This window comes from Protopterus annectens, chromosome 13.part0, assembly GCF_019279795.1.
Source record: "Protopterus annectens isolate FY-2018-M chromosome 13.part0, PAN1.0, whole genome shotgun sequence".
NCBI lineage: Eukaryota > Metazoa > Chordata > Ceratodontiformes > Protopteridae > Protopterus > Protopterus annectens.
In genome coordinates, this window is record NC_056747.1 from 1,242,267,027 (window position 1) to 1,242,287,489 (window position 20,463).

Sequence of the window (20,463 nt, forward strand, 5' to 3'; positions counted from 1 at the left end):
TGATCGCCTCTGCAGACGGCAGTATCACTGACACACATGTCCATCCCAAAGCAGCCCATGATGATCGCCTCTGCAGACAGCAGTATCACTGACACACATCCATCCCAAAGCAGCCCATGATGATCGCCTCCGCAGACGGCAGTATCACTGACACACGTCCATCCCAAAGCAGTCCATGATGATCGCCTCTGCAGACGGCAGTATCACTGACACACGTCCATCCCAAAGCAGCCCATAATGATCGCCTCTGCAGACGGCAGTATCACTGACACACATGTCCATCCCAAAGCAACCCATGATGATCATCTCTGCAGACGGCAGTATCACTGACACACATGTCCATCCCAAAGCAGCCCATGATGATCGCCTCTGCAGATGGCAGTATCACTGACACACGTCCATCCCAAAGCAGCCCATGATGATCGCCTCTGCAGACGGCAGTATCACTGACACACATGTCCATCACAAAGCAGCCCATGATGATCATCTCTGCAGATGGCAGTATCACTGACACACATGTCCATCCCAAAGCAGCCCATGATGATCGCCTCTGCAGATGGCAGTATCACTGACACACGTCCATCCCAAAGCAGCCCATGATGATCGCCTCTGCAGACGGCAGTATCACTGACACACATGTCCATCCCAAAGCAGCCCATGATGATCGCCTCTGCAGACAGCAGTATCACTGACACACGTCCATCCCAAAGCAGCCCATGATGATCGCCTCCGCAGACGGCAGTATCACTGACACACGTCCATCCCAAAGCAGTCCATGATGATCGCCTCTGCAGACGGCAGTATCACTGACACACGTCCATCCCAAAGCAGCCCATAATGATCGCCTCTGCAGACGGCAGTATCACTGACACACATGTCCATCCCAAAGCAACCCGTGATGATCATCTCTGCAGACGGCAGTATCACTGACACACATGTCCATCCCAAAGCAGCCCATGATGATTGCCTCTGCAGATGGCAGTATCACTGACACACGTCCATCCCAAAGCAGCCCATGATGATCGCCTCTGCAGACGGCAGTATCACTGACACACGTCCATCCCAAAGCAGCCCATGATGATCACCTCTGCAGACGGCAGTATCACTGACACACGTCCATCCCAAAGCAGCCCATGATGATCGCCTCTGCAGACGGCAGTATCACTGACACACGTCCATCCCAAAGCAGCCCATGATGATCGCCTCTGCAGATGGCAGTATCACTGACACACGTCCATCCCAAAGCAGCCCATGATGATCACCTCTGCAGACGGCAGTATCACTGACACACGTCCATCCCAAAGCAGCCCATGATGATCGCCTCTGCAGACGGCAGTATCACTGACACACATGTCCATCCCAAAGCAGCCAAATCATGGTAACACCAACTATGGCTAAGTGCTTACTGTACACACAGACAATATCATCAGCACAGGCAGCACAAGTGAATCTTTACAGTGACCGTTCATTACAGTCTACATCTTAAAATGGATTTTATCTCACAATAAACACAGTACACATTAAGTTTTGTAATGTTTTGCAAAGAACCTTCAACACCTTTGTAACCAATTAAGCTACACATACACTTTCAGCAGTATTATATTCACCGACCTGTAAGCTTTCATATGAAACTAAGCAGCTCTGTGTTTGCTGTTTCATGGTTGAGATATGTAGAAAAATAAGAAAATTATATTATAAAGTATATGTAAACATATTTAGTATCTCCTTTGCAGCACTAAAGAGATATGAAGTAGCAATGCGGTTTTGCATCATGTCCTTTGTAAGATAAAATCTTTAAATATCATGGCTTTGTAATTATTAATGTAAATCTAAGCAAACAATATTAGATGGCAAGATGAGTCATTAGTCTGATCCTGGAGAAATGACTGGAGGCATAACTGGGGTTTAATAATCTAGATGATGGGAAATGGCTTCTGTAAGTCCATGCATCAGCAGCCTTTCTTGTTAACTGCCTTTAATGATGAGTCATCTATCAGGGAAAATGTAGAGACATCATATATAAATTAATCTGTTAATAAACAATCAAAAATAAATTAAATCCAACACTCCCACATGAAAAATAAATAAATAATTAAAAATCTATAAAAATAATAGGACACCATTGTTCCTTCAAAATGCAATCAATCAAGCAATCAATAAATAAATAAATATTCTTTTTTGAAAGTTCTTTATTCATTAACTTAACTAAATGTTTTAATTCAAACACAAACCACAATCTGGTTTAAATAAATTTGTCATTTAACCCCAGGGAGAATATAGCACAACCAAGCAATACAACCTATCTCCTTTATTTATTATTAAGTAAATTGTGTTTCTCAGCTCATCTACCACATTATCAATAGCCACAAACACAGAGGTGGGCCCCTCATTTATCTGTTTATGTTTATACACTACATTCCCTCTTACAACTGACATCACTCAGATGTCATGCTATATGTTTAAACAAACAAAACGTTTGGCCTACATAAAATGCCTCACAATGGCATACTGCCACACAGACATTTAGTGCCACAAGTCATTTTTGTTCTGATATTTAAAAAAATTACTAGTATTAACAAATTAAAAAAATATCTGTTTCTAATACATATATTGACAATGGGTGTGGTTCCCACAAACCTTGTTTCCAGATCCCTTCTTAAAAGATCTAAAATAGTGACTTAAATTTTTACCCCTCATGTAACATTTCTCCATGACTACATCACTGAAAACTTATCAGTTGAAAAAATATGCCAATGTGTATTCAAAACTGACCTAATAAATATATTATTTTACATCATGAGTTTTGACTACATTTCATTTCTTAGCTCTGGGAGAGCTTTCAATTGTTTAGTCATTCATATATTTTGGGGAGATTTTTGACGACAGGTAATTATTGGTAATTTGCTGTTTTGTAGAGACAGTAGTAAAGACATAAACGTTTCACTTGCTTTGTTAGGGTCTGTATAGGTGAGGATTAGATTTCAGTACATTGTGGCAAATATGTTGCAAGGTCAGTGAAAGTTTTCCTGTAGTTCAAGTCTTAAGGTATTTTGATAGGAAAACAAGTAATGGGAAAATGATTAATGTCAAAAGTTGTGTGGCAGTCATCACTCAAAGAAGGGGGCAGAATGGAGAGTGAAGTGGTCTTGTCAAGAATGCTGGTAATTAAGAGAGGTAAATTAAAATAGCTGCCTGATTTACAGATATGTGTGGTTGGTTCAGAAACCAGTTGGAGTAAACCTTGATCAGCTAACCATTCATTAAACATTTTGTCGCTTTGCTATTGTAAATTCAAGTTAAAGTCATCTAGTATGAGCAGGTTTTTATAATGGTGGAGCTGCCTGCTTGAAGACTGCAACGAGATGTCAGATCTTACATTGGGAGAATGGTAGGGAAAATACGATATTGCTGGTGAAGTGGGTATCCTTTCTATTGCGAAATTATAACAATTAGCCATTTAGGGTCACAGTCAGATATGGAAGTATCTTGACAAAAACATTTATATGTAGACCAGTTTTGAATATATTCATGCAGTGTCACCTCCTCCAGTTTGCACTGAGTGGCTGTTGAGAGTAGAGGGCGGGTGCTTCATTTTAAGCCAGGATTGTGTTATTGTGATGTTGTCAGGTGAATGTTCCGGAATGAATGCATCCATTTGCTTAGGTTTTTTTTGTTTTCTTATGCTGCCAGCACTGAGTAACCAGCATTTTACTGAGTTACAGGAGCTGTAGTTAATGGGAAAGATTGTTGGAGAACCTGTGTTTTGAGTAGTTAATGTGTGGGATTGTTGGAAGGTCTATGTTTGTTGTAGTTAATGTGTGGGATTGTTGGAGGACCAGTGTTTATTGCAGTTAATGTGTGGGATTGTTGGAGGACCTGGGCTTGCTGAAGTTCACATATGGAATTGTTGGAGGCCCTGTGTTTACTGTAGCTAATGTGTAGGATTGTTGTAGGACCTGTTTTTCCTGTAGTTAATATGTAGGATTGTTGGAGGACCTGTGTTTACTGCAGTTAATGTGTGGGATTGTTGGAGGACATGGGCTTGCTGAAGTTCACATATGGAATTGTTGGAGGTCCTGTGTTTACTGTAGCTAATGTGTAGGGTTGTTGTAGGACCTGTTTTTCCTGTAGTTAATATGTAGGATTGTTGGAGGACCTGTGTTTGCTGTAGTTAATGTGTTGGATTGTTGGAGGACATGTGTTTTGTTCCGTATTACCTATAAGCAGAAGGTAAAGGATTACTGGGACAAGTCTGAGTAGGTATTTTAACCATTTAGATAGTGTTTTATGGAATTTGCAAGGTGTGTTTTTGGAAGAAAGTAATATGAATGTGCTATGGGGTAGAGATTAAGGCTGAACATAGTTGTTAGCATAAATGATATGGAGAAAAGAGTGGTAGGAAGGTTGAAATAGGAAGACGTTTGGCATGTGCAGTGGTGGAAATCAAACTGCTTAGAGGTGTACAACTCTGTGTAAAAAGTAAGGTATCATCAAGGAAGAATTTTATGTCAAGAATGGTAATACTGTAAGGTACAGAGTTCATTTCAGTGGAAGGGAATTTACTGTGGAACATTATGTGGAAGAACTATCATATAACTAGTAAAGAATTTGAAAAGGATAGAGTTTACTATGGAGGACTAGTATGAATGTAGCATATGGAGAAGGGTAGCAGGTAAGAAGATGACCAGTTTTCACTGCTCCTGTGTGATAGTTGAAGTATATTTGCCAGTTGTGTCTTAATTATATAGGGTGTTGGAGTGCTTCGATGTATGCAGTATAAGAAGAAAGGGTGAGGGTGTTGTTTAATATTGAACAGTTTATAATGTCTATTTGTTTTGATGGTGACAGATAGTATGAGCAGCATTGTAATGAATGGAAAATCCTGATTGCTAATTAGTGTAAAATTGATCATGCATATCAAAGCATAAACTTGGCACTCCATGACTGCATACATGTTATTCAGTTGTACAGTATGTAACACATATCCACAGAAACCTGATCTACAGTATCACGTGCCTCTTGAAAATCAGCATATACCTAAACAGAAGGATGTTAGTATCAGTACCCATCCCATATATTCATTAAAGGTATGGGCAAAATATAGTTGGCTAATATGCACGGGAGAGAGTAGGCTTTGGGCTACTGTCAGCTGGATGTCTTATGTGAGGGTCTTTTGGGAAGCAGGATTGGATGATAAGGATGCCTACAGTAGCTCTATCAGGATGTAGAGGCATTATGTTATTGATAGTATGGAAGGCTGCTGCTGGGGAGATGATAAGTAATGTCACTGTTATGGGGCATTGCCATTTGGGTGCTTGTGGCAGGTGCTGCTTAAGTTTTGTTGTGGAGGTTCGGGACAGTAGTAGCCTCCTGATTTATAGAAGATGGAATGACTCCCCATCACTTGGGTCCTAGCAATGAGAAGCTGTGGCTGCATGTGTTACTCGTGGGTGGGTAGGGAGCTGGTGTAGAGATGCTTTCTCTTATGGTAAATCTGTGGGCATGAATCTTACTTAAGGAATTTAAACAGTAGGGATGTGAAAAGTAGATCAGCTCTGTGCCGGAGTGGTAGCCAGTGGTCCTTGTTGAGAAGAGATCAGTTCTGTTCTGTTCTGTTCTTGGAGCAACAAAATTAATTACCACACAAACAATGGGAGTTATGGCATAGTCTTACAGACAGAAGGGGGCTAGGGTACCACTCACAGCATGGCAGACATAATCAAACCCTACAGAAGTATACAGGTCAGCAAACAACTCGCATAAAACTCTGCTAAAACAATAGTTAGGGACTGTATATCAGTGTGACGGCAAGGAACGTGGCACCAAATCAGCACAGCTGTATCCAGAGAGACAGAGTGTCAAAGGGGAAAAAGTGTTGGCATAATGGTTAAGGCCTTTACCTCACAGATGCAAAGTACAGGGTTTGATTCTAACCTCTGGCTATTGGCTAAACTTGTAATAACATGTAGACTGATAGCCTAGTATTTTTCTATGAACCTATGAAAAGTACTGTATGAGCTGACCACTAGACAGTACAAGTGAAGATGGACAGAACAGGACACTAGGTAACAGCCACAAGACTGAAAAACTACTTTAGCAACTTTGCCTGTAAAAAGTAAAATATAATCAAACTAAGCATTAACATAAGCCTGTAAGTTCACTAAGCACCTGGGATATTATCATAATGAATTATAAAAATAGGTTATTGTGTAGGTAGCTTGCATAAGATGGAATACATAACCATTTTAGCAAAAATACTTTCACATCAAACTAAATAGAAGTTGCCATCACCAAAAAGATGGAGCACAATATACAATAAGCACAACACCCTAAAGAGCAGACCTCTCAGTATACCTGTTTTGGAGGTATATACTTATTTTCTGACTTGATTCACCCTTTCTTATGCTGTTTCTATTTTTGAAGATATGTTCCTGTTTTTATGCTCAGTTTATCTCTACACATGATTTTCTGATTCCCTAAAACACAGTTTAAAACACATAACTAAATTACTGGCGACAGCAATATTTTAAAGAAAGAGGAACCACATTTTTCAGCTCCCTTTTTTAAAAGCAAACATAAATGACTTTGCAAGGTTAGTAAATTTTTGCAATGGCATTCATTAAAGTCTACAGCTTATGCACTGAGTCTTTGATAGCATGCATATATTTTTCACCATTGTTATCACTGTCAGCTTTTAAACTTGTATTTCTGAATAGTATCCTAAAACCCCGCTGGTACTGAAAAGTGTTATGTGCTATTTGGTATTCAACTTTTATGCAAATTAGTCGTTCAGATTTTTGGTTAGATGTATCTACTTTTTAAGAGCCTTTGTTACCTATTTTCAATGTCTAACAAGTTGAAAAGCACGCTCAAGGGTAGTATCCCAGAAATGTAAATGACACAATGAAATGCAAGCAGTAAATCAAATGCAAGTTACATATGGTGCACAATATAAAGAAATTACAGAAGGTTATTTGAAATATCAGAAGAGTGATCTTGGCTGTCACAGAGGTCAGGATAACAAAGAAGACAGGGTGAGCTTAAAGTAGTAGCTGTGAAGAGGGCAACCTGTTTTCAGCAAAAGCCAAACACTGGCACACAATTCCTAAAGAAATCTGCATGATCTCAAAGTACAAAGACTTTGACAACAAATTAAAGCAATCTCTGCTTAATGCATGGATAGTGTCGTTGCTTTAATTTGTTGATAAAGTCTTTGTATTTTGAGATGGTACAGATTCCTTTAGCAATTATGTGCCAGTGTGTGTGGCTGAAAACGGGCGGCTGCCTCCTAGTGGTGCTCATCTGCAATATCAAAGCAATGCAACAAGATTATACTATGGTTATTATATACTAATCTGAATAGTATGAATGTTCATAAAATGTGCTACCTAATTTGAAAGAAACAGTGTGGGAGTTAATCAGTCTGCACATACATAGAGAAAACTGATCCCAACAGAACAAATAGTAGCTATTTATTTAAAAAAATGTATATATGATATTTTTTACAAAAAAGTAGCAGTAAAAATACAACAAAGCAACCACTGAGTGGATGCAGGTATGTTCCACTAGGCTGCAGTACAGGGGACCATTGGAGAGCCTAGCCAAATTTACAGTGGCCCCTGAACTATATTGGATTAAGTGGCTTGCCTAAGGTCATTTAGTAAGCAAATAATGGCTAAGGGAATCAAACCCTGTTCCAGAGAGACTACAGTTCACAGCCTTAACTCTCTGTACCAACTGCCAGAGTGTGTGTGTGTGTGTGTGTGTGTGTGTGTGTGTGTGTGTGTGTGTGTGTGTGTGTGTGTGTGTGTGTGTGTGTGTGTGTGTGTGTGTGTGTGTGTGTGTGTGTGTGTGTGTGTGTGTGCGCGTGTGTGTGCGCGTGCAGAGTATATTTTTTATTTTATGTAACTGCAATAGTTAAAAAATAGTGCAGCCAATTATATTAAATAATGGAACAGTATGTATTTAAACCCTGAAGATCGTGTACATTATTTAGCATATATGGCTTCCTAAATGCTTAACGTTTATAGTATCAGTCATACAGGTAGGTATCCAGATTTGTTTGTTGCCATTTGCTCTGCTGTAATGTTATGGTCTTGTGACTACATGAATGTGGTCTTTATTGTCATAATGTGTTTTCATTAGTGTCCTGATTACAGGACACAGAGGTTAGTTGGGCAGAAATTGTTTTTAACTTGGTTCCATGTTCTCGGAATTCACTACTGAGTTTTACCTCCTCTGACATTTCTCTGCAGAATAATCTTGCAGATTTGTACCTGATAAAAACAACTGTTTACCTCCCAAAAATTAAGTAACAACAGTGCTACCTCCTAAACATTTCTATTTCAGGAAAAGATATAGTGAAGACAACACTGTTACTGAAACCATTGCATATGGAATGATTTTATTTATTTTTCTCTATAGGATTCAGCTACACAGTTAGGAAAAACAGGAACAATGTCAAGAAAAGCTTCCACAACATCTTTACAGACAACGCCTGCTCCAGGATCAGCAGGGTAAGTTCTAGTCCTAGAAAATGAGTGTGTGATTATCCTGCTTATGTGGTAAAAGTGTGGCCATAGTAAAACCCTTTCAACTAATCCACAAGTTCTAAGTACTGTAAAAACAGAATAAATACTAGCCCAAAGTTTCTTGCTAAAGTTTTGTTAGACACAGTCCCACCAGTGATAGAAGGCCTTGGCTTTACCTTGAGCCCATCGTGCAAAGGCGTTATAGTACAGCAACATGTATCTATTTTTATCTTGTTCCTATGTTTTAGCAGTAACTAGGAGTACTGTATTTGCACTAACCTGCTAAAATGCATGTAATTTTACAAGGCACCTTGTATTATAATATTACCTATGCAGGAACTGTGATTTTAGCTAGACTGGTCTTACACAAGTGAAAAGTGGAATTGACAATAGGCACTACATTCTTCATGTTAACAATATGATGTTGTAATATTTTATTACATAATCTGTACTAGACTGTTATTGACCAAGCAAACATGACATGCCTAAAGTTTAACTCAGTAAACCGCATGCTATAAAATATTTGCAGATTAAATTTAATTTCATTTAAATTGTTCTTACACTACAGAGGTTGGTCTCATACATAGATATGAGGATCTGCCCGGTCAGGACACTATTGTTCTTCATCTGCTCAAAGTGTGCCAAATATGACCTTGTTCTTTTGTTCTTAGGCGCACTGCCCGGGTTCCAGAACCAGTTCAGCCACCAGTAATTCCAGAAGCTAAGATGACTGTCACAATCAAAAGCAGCACAACCAACTCTTCAGATGGGAGCTTCACCAGGTAAAGACACCATTTATTTATTTATTTATTTGTGTATTTCTTTGTTTATTTAGTGATTGATTGGTTGATTGATTGCATCTTTTTATCAGAAAAGCCTTACTGGAAACCATATATTACACAGAAAAAAACAGACATGTCATGTAATTAAAAAAGAAAGAAAAGTGAGTTATTTACAGAGCGTAACCTTGATAGTAATAAGTCACATAAAAGAAGGTGTTGTCATAACACCTTGTAAAATAAGAGGTAATATTTACAACCAATAAAAATTGACTTAAGACATTAAAATAAGTGTACAAAGGAATATAATATACTATTAGATATTAATCTATTTAAAGAGATTAGTAGTAGAGTGCTTTAGAGAGGTGTAGAAAAAGGTTAATGGAAGGGAGTGACTAAGAAATAAGGCTCAGTAGTAAACTAGTAGTTTGTGGAGTCGAAAGGTTAGACTGTTACAAAGGCAGGTGAGTAATAGGAAGCAAAGGAGAAAAAGAAGTTGGCATAAGTTACTGTATTATTGGAAAGAGTGTTATGTGTATGCAAAGATTAATATATATGTTTATACTTTTCAAAATAAAGTGATATATCTGTATGGTGTCATGAAGTTGCATTTCAAAGTTAATAACAAAAGCAGTTAAGACTAATGTACATGTTATACTGTGTGACATAGATGACAAGATTTTTTTTTAAATCTTATGTGGGTAGTACCATTTCCTAAGCAGAGTTTGCTTTAACTTCTTAATAAAGTCTTTGATCTGATGTCAGTCTTCATTCATTCTTGACTGTTGGTTCTCGGTTCCATCCTCGGAACCGGCTCGGCCATTGTATCACGCTCACACCAGCCAGAAACTCTCGAGCTAAGGCTACCTATGGTGCCTCTCTTCCTTTCCCCCAGATCCCATTTGTCTCATAAAGCTTTAGGTCAAGTCAGCCATGCTCTCAATTAAGTGCTAGCTTTTTCATAAATATTTTTGCTAAAACCTTATCTCTTTAACTCTGAACTACTCGTTTGTTTAGTTTTTCCTGATTACTAGTAATAATTTTTGTGTGGGAGTGCTAATTTTTTTTTCATTTTTTTTTTACCTTTTGGCATTTTTTTTGCATTACCATCACTGGTACAGGCCCCTCCCTTCCCTCTTAACTCGGGTAATTCTTTAATACCATCGTTGGTATTCCCCTTTTTCACCCTTCTTTACCTCCTCTTGGTATTTTCTTAGTTACCATTATTTGTACAATCTTTATTTAAAAAAATGTGTTTTTCTTACTTCTTGTATGTGTGGGGGGGAGGGTTTTTTTTTTTGCTGTATGTGCTTTTTACTTGTATTTAAATATGTCAGAAAAGCATAAGGGGACAACTGGAGCCAAGCAGTGTAAGGAATGTGATAAAAAGATGTCCAACTCGGATGGGCATTTTTCTTGTGTGTATTGTTTGGGGGTGCCACATTTAGATATCCAACCACCATGTGAACTCTGCAAGGGTTTCACTGCTTGGACCCTTGCAGAGCGGCACAACAAATTAATCCTCAAGCTCAAGGGGTTGTTAAAATGCCCTGTCGGTGAGGCTTTGTCTAAGGCAGAGACATCAAAGTCTCCCAAGAAAGAAGCAAAAAAGAGGAGTCACTCGGTTCAAGCGGATCCTAAATCTCTTGATTTAAAATCTTCTAAAGGCCAGGCTTCTTCCTCAGAACCGAAGCCTAAAGTTTCAAAATTGACACCTACAACCTTTTCAGTGCTGAAGCCTACTATAACTTCCCCCATGGTGCCGACAACTATTACTGAGCCAACAAAATTCACCTCGGTACTGACCCCTTCATCGGTACCTATGACCCTCTCGGTACCAACAATAGTTCCCTCAGTCATACCGGTCACTTTCCCTCTAGCACAAACCATTGGTCAGCCGACTGCAGTGCTGTAGGTTGACTCCTTTCAGAGGACTAAGTACTCCTCATCTATTTACCCCTTTTGAGGTCAACAATTGAGTCCCTTTATTGAACGTCCAGAATCACTCTCAGGGATGTCTATTCATTCCACCAGGAGCCTTTCAGAGCTTGATGTAGTTAGGTTAGTGGATCAGCTCTTGGTGGCCAGAAGTCATCCAGTCCCATCTAGGGCCTCCCTCCCATCTGGAGCCAAGGTCTACTCTCCAAGGACTCCAATTTATCCTCCTCCTTCAAACTCTCCCAGCTTTTGGAGCCCTTGACTTCGACACCACTCCTGGTGCCAACTATTTTGGTACTGATGGTGGACCTCACCTTCTTTCGAGAATCCACTCTGTGGTCCTCGGCTCCATTGGAGCCTACCCACCCATGGGACCGTGACTTGGCTGCTGGCTCTGGGACCCCTAGTTTGGCACCAATTTTTTCCATGGCTCTGTCTACAGTTCCTGGTTCTTTGACAGTTCCAAGTCATCTCAGGGCTCCTTCTCTGAAGGTGAGATCATCGGAGCAGGGTGTGGCCCTAGTTCTAATGTTGTCCCTCTCAGTTCTGGGCTCCCATCCCTCTTCAGGCAGGCCTGCCTGTCAGATTATGGAGAGAGTTCTCACCTCAGCAGGCTCACAGTTGGCAAGATCTATGTCAAAGTGTCATATCTATGTTTCCTTTGGCTCACAGCTGTCACAATCTGCTACATCAGGGAAGCAGGTACAAGAGCAGTAAGACACCCTGCTGCAGAGTACAGTCTCTTCGGAGTCCTCCTCAGACCTTCCCCCTGAGGAGCCATCCTGTAAGAGGTCATGGAAGAGGAAGCACTTAGATTATCTGGAACAATCTCTCACTGAGAATACAGTCCCCATGGTCACCCCCTAAAGATGTCTCCTTTAGAGACATCCTGGAAATCTTGAAACAGAGGGGTAATTGGAAGCCCACAAAACCTTCCTCTGAGGAATCTGTCTTCTTGCAGGCTTTTGTCCCTGACCTTCTACTTCTTGGGTGACCCCACCTGCCGTTGAATTGGTCAAATTCATCATGCAGCATGTTTGGAAGGTCCCTGACAGTATAGATCCAATCCCCTGGAGACTGGACAAAACTCTCTCTACACCAGAAGAGCAGCCCCACTGGTCTAAAGTTTTAGTGGTAGATGCTATGGTGGTGGTGGAGGCCACAAAGAAGGAACTCGCAGAGGACAGTCCTGCTGTCAATCCTCCAAACTGAGAGTCTCGGATGAAGGACAGATTCAGGAAGCGGGTCTATGCTTCAATGACCTTTGCCATACAGTCATTGAATTTATTGGCACATTTCACCCGTCTTCAAAGGGACCTGATAACTGAGCTCTCAGGGACCTTGGCAGGGGCAGTGTCTGATAAGATACATGATAAGGTTGCCTCCTAGCTTGTGACCCTAGAATCAATATCAAACTCATCCATGTGGGTTATTGCACATACAGCCGAAGGAATGGCCAGGGCAGCAGATACAGGCTTTGCCATTTGGTGTCACATCTGGATGTGCTTAAGTGACTTCATGGACCCTTTCAAGTCTTCCTTTGTCAATGCTCGAGTTGATACTACCTCATTGTTTGGCCCAAAATTCAGAGACACATTAGCCAGGTGTATGAATAATGGAAAGACCCTTTCTGCTGTGGGCATGCTTTTTTCCACTCCTCAAGGACCTTATTCCAGGTATCAGTGGGGTGGAAAGATGTGGTTCAGGAAGTTCCAAGGGCCTTCTCGGGACACACATGGTGAGTTTTCCTCCTGGGGCAGAGGGGGGGGGGGACTCATCAGGAAGATGCCCCTCCCATGGCAGAGGGGGCCAGTGTAATCAGGGCTCCAGTGATTCTTTCTCTGGACAGCCCTACCAATGCTCCTGAGAGATGGCCTGACTGCTTACCTCTGGAGGCAGTTGGGGGAAGATTATCTCTACACCACTTAGCCTTGCATGCAATAACATCAGATTCCTGGGTGCAGACCATAATTACCAGAGGTTATCATATCCCTTTCAATATTTATCCAAGACCACTTAGACAAATCCCAGATATTCTACCCAGTCAGAGGGATACAGCAGCACTAGAAATCCAAATGCTGCTTCAAAAAAGAGTCATCCAAACAGTCCCACCAGACCAGATAGGGTCCGGATTTTACTCAAGATTCCTTTTAGTGCCAAAAAAGACACGGGGACTGGAGGCTAATTCTGGACCTCAGTGTTTTGGACAAGTTCATTTGAATGACAAAATTTCGGAGGATCATGGTTCAGTCGATCCTTCCCTTCCTGGAGAAAAACAATTGGAAGTGCTCTATAGATCTTCAGGATACGTATTACCACATAAAAATGGACAAGCACTCCAGAAGATATCTCCACTTCTGGCTGCTGGACAGTCATTACCAGTTTTAAGCACTGCCCTTTGGTCTCACCACAGCCCCCAGGGTGTTCACCAAATGCATGGCAGTGGTAGCAGCTCACCTAAGGCTACAAGGATTCCATGTGTTTCCATATTTAGACAACTGGCTCCACACCCACACCAGACATCTATTGCTTCATGCCTTGGGCTCCATTCTAAAGCTGGCAGATTTCTTAGGCATTTCAATAAACAACGAAAAGTCAAATCTATCCCACACACAAGACACAGAATTCAATGGAGCAACATTCAACACAAAATCTTGTGTGGCTGCTCTGCCTTTTGACAGACTGCAAAGGCTGAGGTCACAGCTTCAAGTGACATTCTCTCAAGACACAGTCTTGGCTCATTTAGTCCTACAACTTCTGGGGTCCATGGCAGCGACAATCACCCTATTTCCTCTGGCGAGGTACGACAGGAGGCTGCTTCAATGGCTCCTGGCATTACAGTGGTCTATGTTAACACACCCGATGTCCTACCCAATCTGCATAACCAACCAATGCAAGCAGGACCTATACTTCACCCTCCCAGCCTAAGGCCGTAGTGACCATGGATGCATCGCTGATGGAGTGGGGGGGGTGCATTTTCAGGGAAAGACAGTCCAAGGCACTTGGCCCTCCTTAGAAACCAATTTGCATATCAACATCCTAGAACTGCGGGTGGTGCTCTTAGCATTACAAGCATTTCAATTTGCCCTCCCTTCGAGGGCAATTGCTATCCAGTCAGACATGTTAGTGGTCTGGTACATCAACAAACAGGGGGAACCAGATCCTGGTCTATATGTCGGGAAGCCCCAAAAGTGTGGCAATGGGCAATCGCCTCCAACCACTTTCTGATAGCAACACACATTCCGGGGAATTCCAACATGATCGCTAACAAACTGAGCAGATGCATACTCCTACCTCACGAGTGGTCTCTCAATACCAATGTGGCAATGAAGATCTGTCATCAATAGGATCAGCCTTTCTGTGATCTGTTTGCCTCTCCCATAAACCACAAATGCAGCAGCTACTTTGCCCTGTCCCCCTCGGGGGAAGTCCCCGAGAGATGCTCTCCTACATGATTTGCCCCCAGGACTGCTTTACGCCTTTCCAACATTCCCCTAATTTCCCAGTTTTTTGAAGAAAGCCCAGTGGTTGAGAAGCAAAGTGATCCTCATTGCACCTTATGGCCCCACCAAGTCTGGATCCCCTTTCTCTGGTCTCATCTAGTTCATCATCCACGGATCCAACTCCAGACCTGTTGTCTCATCCCCAGGGACTGGTCCATCCCAACCTACAAAGTCTCAAGCTGATGGCTTGGAACCTCCACTTCCAGTAATTGCCAGGCAGAATAATCTATCTTCCTCAGTACAAAAGATACTTCTGGCTTCTCATAAACTATCCACCAGGAAACTTTACCTTAGTAAGTGGAACAGGTTTGTGCTTTGGTCTCACAAAGAAGGAAGTGACCCATTTTCAGCCTTGATTAATAAGAATATTTATCAAGCTTATTCCAATTGGAAGCTTCAGCTTCTACTATTAGAGTTCATTTGGCTGCTATTTCAAATTTTCATAATGGCTTTGATGACCTTTCATTAATGTCTCATCGCCTCTGCAAAACCTTCCTAAAGGGTATTTTACATTTGAAATCACCTTTTAAAGAACCCATTGAACCCTGGAATTTAACATTAGTTTTGCAAAGTTTGCCCCATCAGCCCTTTGAGCCAGCAGCCACCTGTGATATCAAATTTTTATTTTGGAAGACCTTATTCCTTGTAACCATCATGTAAATCAGGAAAATATCAGAATTGCAGGCTTTGTGTGTGAAACGTCCATATGTCATTTTCACAAAGAGAGAGTATCACTTAGAACTAATCAGACTCAAATATTAATCAATCTATAGACCTACCAGTTTTCTTCCCAAACTTCTTAAACAATGTAGAATATTGTTTGAATTTGCTGGACATACACAGACAATTACATTTTTACTTGGATAGAATGAAATCGTTTAGTAAATTGGACCAATTGTTCCTGTCTTTTTCAGGTACTCATCTGGGTAAACCAGTTTCCAAAGTTACTTTATCAAAATGGTTGAGAGACTGCATTACATTTGTTTATGACCTAAATCACCTGAACTTATCAACCAAGGTCAAGGCTCATTCTACCAGATCAGTTTACACTTCAGAAACCTTTCATTCTAGAGCCTCTATGGATGACATTTGTGCAGCGGCCAGCTGGGCTACACCTCATATCTTTATCACTCATTACAAACTGGATATGGTCTCCAGGGGGAAGAGCATCCTTTGGCTCTATGATGCTCATAAACATCCTTCCGTAGGGCCTCCCGGGACATAAAGTAGCTAGGAACTCTGTCCCAACAGTCAAGAATAAATGAAGATTGACAACATTAGATAAAGAAGTTATGTTTTTACCATAACGCTCCATCCTACCCCCTCCAAAGGCTCCTGGAGGTTTGGAACTACTCCTGGTTTCATAGTAGGACAGTTGCTCAGACAAAGCTTCCACCATTTTCTTTCTATGGGCAAAACTTGATCTGAGGGGAAGGGAAGAGAGGCACTATGGATAGCCTTAGCCAGAGAGCTTCTGGCTGGTGTGAGCTTGATATAACAGCCAAGCCAGTTCCAAGGATGGAACTGAGACCCAACAGTCAAGACTGAATGAAGATCAGCAACACAGATGGAACGTTATGGTAAGAACATAACTTCTTTTTTTTTTTTTTGAGATCGTACATATATTTTTAGGAATTGTGTCCCAGTGTTAGGCTGCTGCTACTAAAAACAGGTTGCCTGCTAGTGGTGTTAATATGTAATATTAAATGGGTGTATATTACATTATCGAAAAGCCATTATATCGAACAGCTTTTCATCGACCCCTAAATGTCGAACTGTTATAATATCGAACACCCAAATGAGCAAATTCTTTCCCTGGGAAATATACCACTTGGCCATCCTTGTGAGTTTGCCCTTTTCCCCACTGTAGTATGATCTCGGAGTTGGTATGTTTAGTAAGGGGGCATGTGGGGGTTTGGAGGGTGAAGCCCCCCACTTTGTTATGTTTAAAGTAGTGTGTAGTTCATGGTAGGGCTAGTGATGTCTTTCCCAGGGAAAGAATTCGCTCATTCTGGTTTTTGCTATTATAAGAGTTCGACTTTTATGGGTCGACGAAAGGCCGTCCGATATAATGGCTTTTTCATAACATAATATAGACCCATATTAAATCAACATAACAAAGTTACATGAGGACAGATATATAGATTTCATATACACATCATCTCTGTTCTAATCCAGTTTTTCAGCATATCATCTTTTCTTACTAAACATAGTTTTTTTTGTTGGAGAATATGACTTTAACTGACAATTCCTCTGCCTGTCTTTTTGAATCTGCCTATAGTCTAAATCTAAAGAATATCACAACCAGGATTCCTATACCTAAACAAAAAAGCCTGTCTACCTATATGTTGTTTCATGCTCTCCCAAAAGGTGTGTCATAAATGATAGGGATGATGAACTCATAAAATACATAATTTTATATTTAGGAAAAGATTGTATTTGTGCTATCTTATTCTAATGGGCAAAGGATTCATGTCATATGATCAAATAATTAAAACATCGAACCTTACTTCAGCGAGATGAGAGCATCGAACATCTTAATCATCAAAAACTGACATCAGCAAATCTCACCACATCGAATAGCAATAGTTGGCAAACAGCTGCAATTTTAGCATCTTATTTATTACTTTTGGTATGTATAACATGACGAGAAGCCACGGTGGTGCAGCAGTAACATTGTTGCCTCACAGCAAGAGGTTCTCCCATTCGATTCTTGTCTGGAGCGTCTTCTATGTGGAGTCTGCATGTCCTCCCCGTGGTCGAGTGGCATTCGAAAGACATGCTTGAAATGGACGGGTGTCGAGCTGGCACCTCGGCACCATAAAAAATCTACTGCCAATCATTAGCAGACCGGAGTTCTGCTGTGGCGACCCCTAACCGGGAAAAGCCGAAAAAAAGAAGAACATGGTATGTATAACATGATGGGAGTAAATATGTATATGCTTTCTAATTTATGAGCAGCTGTTGGCCAAGTATTGCTATTCTTTTTTATACCTTATATCTAGTTTGGGAAGTACCATCGACTCTGGCTCTAGCATTAATTTATTTGAAGGTTTGATTTTACTATAATGCTACACTTGTGTTTTTATTCCACCTATTGCTATTCGATGTGGTGAAATTCGCTGATGTCAGATTTAATATGATTTATGATTCACACATTCGATGTTGTCTTCTCGCTGAAGTGAGGATCAATGTTTTAACCATTCAATCATATGACATGTATCTTGGGCAAAACGGTATCCTCCCACGGCACTGCTGAATGGGTATGAGGCTGTGCATTTCATTGAAGAAACATGAAGAAGCTTAGAATTACACTACAGGTAGATTCAAAGAGAAGGACAGGGAGAAATCACTGTCAGTAAAACCCAAATGGTCCAGCATCTTAATAAGCTACTGTTAATAAAAAAGGAGAGATGATGAAGAATTGTCTTAGAATAGAGGCCTTATTATTAGGTAGGAGTAGTCTAACCATTAGATCTCTCATCCATTGTTTACAAGCCTTAAAGTATAATCTGCCCGTGTCTAATTTCAAAGGCTCATAGGTACTTACTAGACTATTGATCTGTGAGGATCTTAAGAAGCCTAGCCTTACATTCCAATGGTAGTTTTGAGCCCTTATATTTTGCATATAAGTACCCTGGAGGTTTGCAAATAGGTTTGTGGCATGTGTACTGTCTGAGAACAGATTTTCATCTCATTCATACTGCATTTTGCCTTAATTCAGTACTGCTGCAACAGGATATGGTTCACTGATAACAAATTGCTAGGTTATCTCTGCATGTATATTCAGTAATACATTTCTTACATGTATACAGCATGCATTAACAACAGTATTTGAGTGAAAGGATATAAATCTTTTGACAGGAGGAATTTTTTTACTAATCCCATTCTGTGTGTGGAGCCTGTTGAAAGCTTACTCCATCTGGATAAACATGCACACACACACACACACACACACACACACACACACACACACACACACACACACACACACACACACACACACACACACACACACACACACACACACACACACTTACTTGGTCTTGTTAACAGTGTGTTTAAGATGTTTATTCTGACCCAGGTTTAGACTGAGAGTAAAACCAGACGAGTGTAATACTGGCAGACACTCTGCTAAATGTATGAAAGTTAAAATGTACAACTTGAAGGGCTTCTCTACATTAAATTTATAGTCATACATTTAAGAAAAGTCTAATAGTTACATTTAGGATTGTTTTATATCTAGATGCTACAGTCTGAAGTTGTGAAATGTCATCCTCAAAACTAAATATTTCAGGTCTCTTCCATTCATCTTCATCATCTCCGTCTATTTCCATGCCATGTAGCCCAAGTAGTGTTTCCAGAAAAACAATGAGGTGTGTTTGAAATCATGCACTCCCCACTGGCTACAAAGCCAGTATTTTTTGATGCATTACTTACGTAGCAATACTGCTGTGGTGGTGCTGCGGTAGCGTTGTCGCCTCACAGTAAGACTTGTCCTGTTCGATTCTCAGCTAGAGCGTCTTCTGTGTGGAGACATGCATGAATGGGCGTCCCTTCGTTGAAGGTTGTGCATTAGAGCCAGCAACTCGGCACGTAAAACTCTACTGCCAATCATTAGCGGACCGGAGTTCCACTGTGGCGACCCCTAACCGGGAAAAGCCGAAAGATACAACAACTTACGTACCAATATTAAATTAAAATCCGATTTAACACTATTTTTAAATCACCTTTGTCATCATAAAAATAACCAAATAAGCACTTTTTGAATTAGTCAATTGATAATAGATATACAACCAGATAAAAAACACATGTTTAATCAAATAACATTATATATTGTTTACATCTTCTAACATATTGTTGAAAAAATAAAACATTTGCAAACAACAGCTTCATAAATACAATTTATATTATCATACACAATTTAAGTATATAGAGAAAAACATTATATGTTAGTATTAACTGGAGCCCACATTATAACACATGTATAAGCAGACAAACTTTCATAGATGGCCAGTCAATAATAAACACATAATCTTATATAGCCACTGTACAGCTGACTGAATAGCCTCCTGTAAAGTACATATGTTTTAACATACCACTATAAAAACATTTTCAGTCATTTTATAAATAACATTATGCATGACAAAAAGCTTTATATAGTCTGGTCTATAAATCTTCCTGGCATTTTGTAAAATATAAAAAAAAATAATCAAAAATGGACTCTTCCTTGGTAATATAGCCCATTTACATAATACTGTGTAAGGACTAATAACATTCAATATACTTCTTATAACATGATCTTACGCACCTATTAACCCTTTGTCAGATGGTGCTTACACTTCAGTTGTTCCTACACAAATAACATACATCAATGTATCAGACCAATAATTTATTCCTCTTAGTTATCCATACATGGATCCACTTTAGAATACTGATGTTTTGAAATGTCAAATTACATATGGCTGAGGTCATATGATCAATGTTCTGAAATGTCGAACTATTAGTACTTGGATTACTGTAGAGAGAGGATCAGGGAATTTGCCCTTTTCCCTACTTTAGCGCAATCTTGGTGTTGGTATATATAATTAGCAGGGGGTGTGGAGGTGCAGTGAGACTTCCCCCTGCAAAAATGCAGTTTTATGTAATTCGGCTGCTTTTTGACATTATGTAGCATTCATCATATGGTGTCTACATTCCAAAACATTAGTG

The 20,463-nt window shown here is 40.3% G+C and overlaps 1 protein-coding gene across 2 annotated transcripts in view; it reads left to right on the plus strand.

Annotated features, from left to right (window-relative positions):
- The window catches only part of LOC122788230 (abl interactor 1-like), a 276,722-nt gene that overhangs the window by 120,692 nt on the left and 135,567 nt on the right, over nucleotides 1-20,463 (plus strand). For both annotated transcript variants that reach the window (XM_044055264.1, XM_044055263.1), the window contains 2 exons: nucleotides 8,425-8,516; nucleotides 9,203-9,313. In XM_044055264.1, the coding sequence (XP_043911199.1) occupies nucleotides 8,425-8,516; nucleotides 9,203-9,313 (203 nt within the window). The remainder of the gene's footprint in view (nucleotides 1-8,424; nucleotides 8,517-9,202; nucleotides 9,314-20,463) is intronic.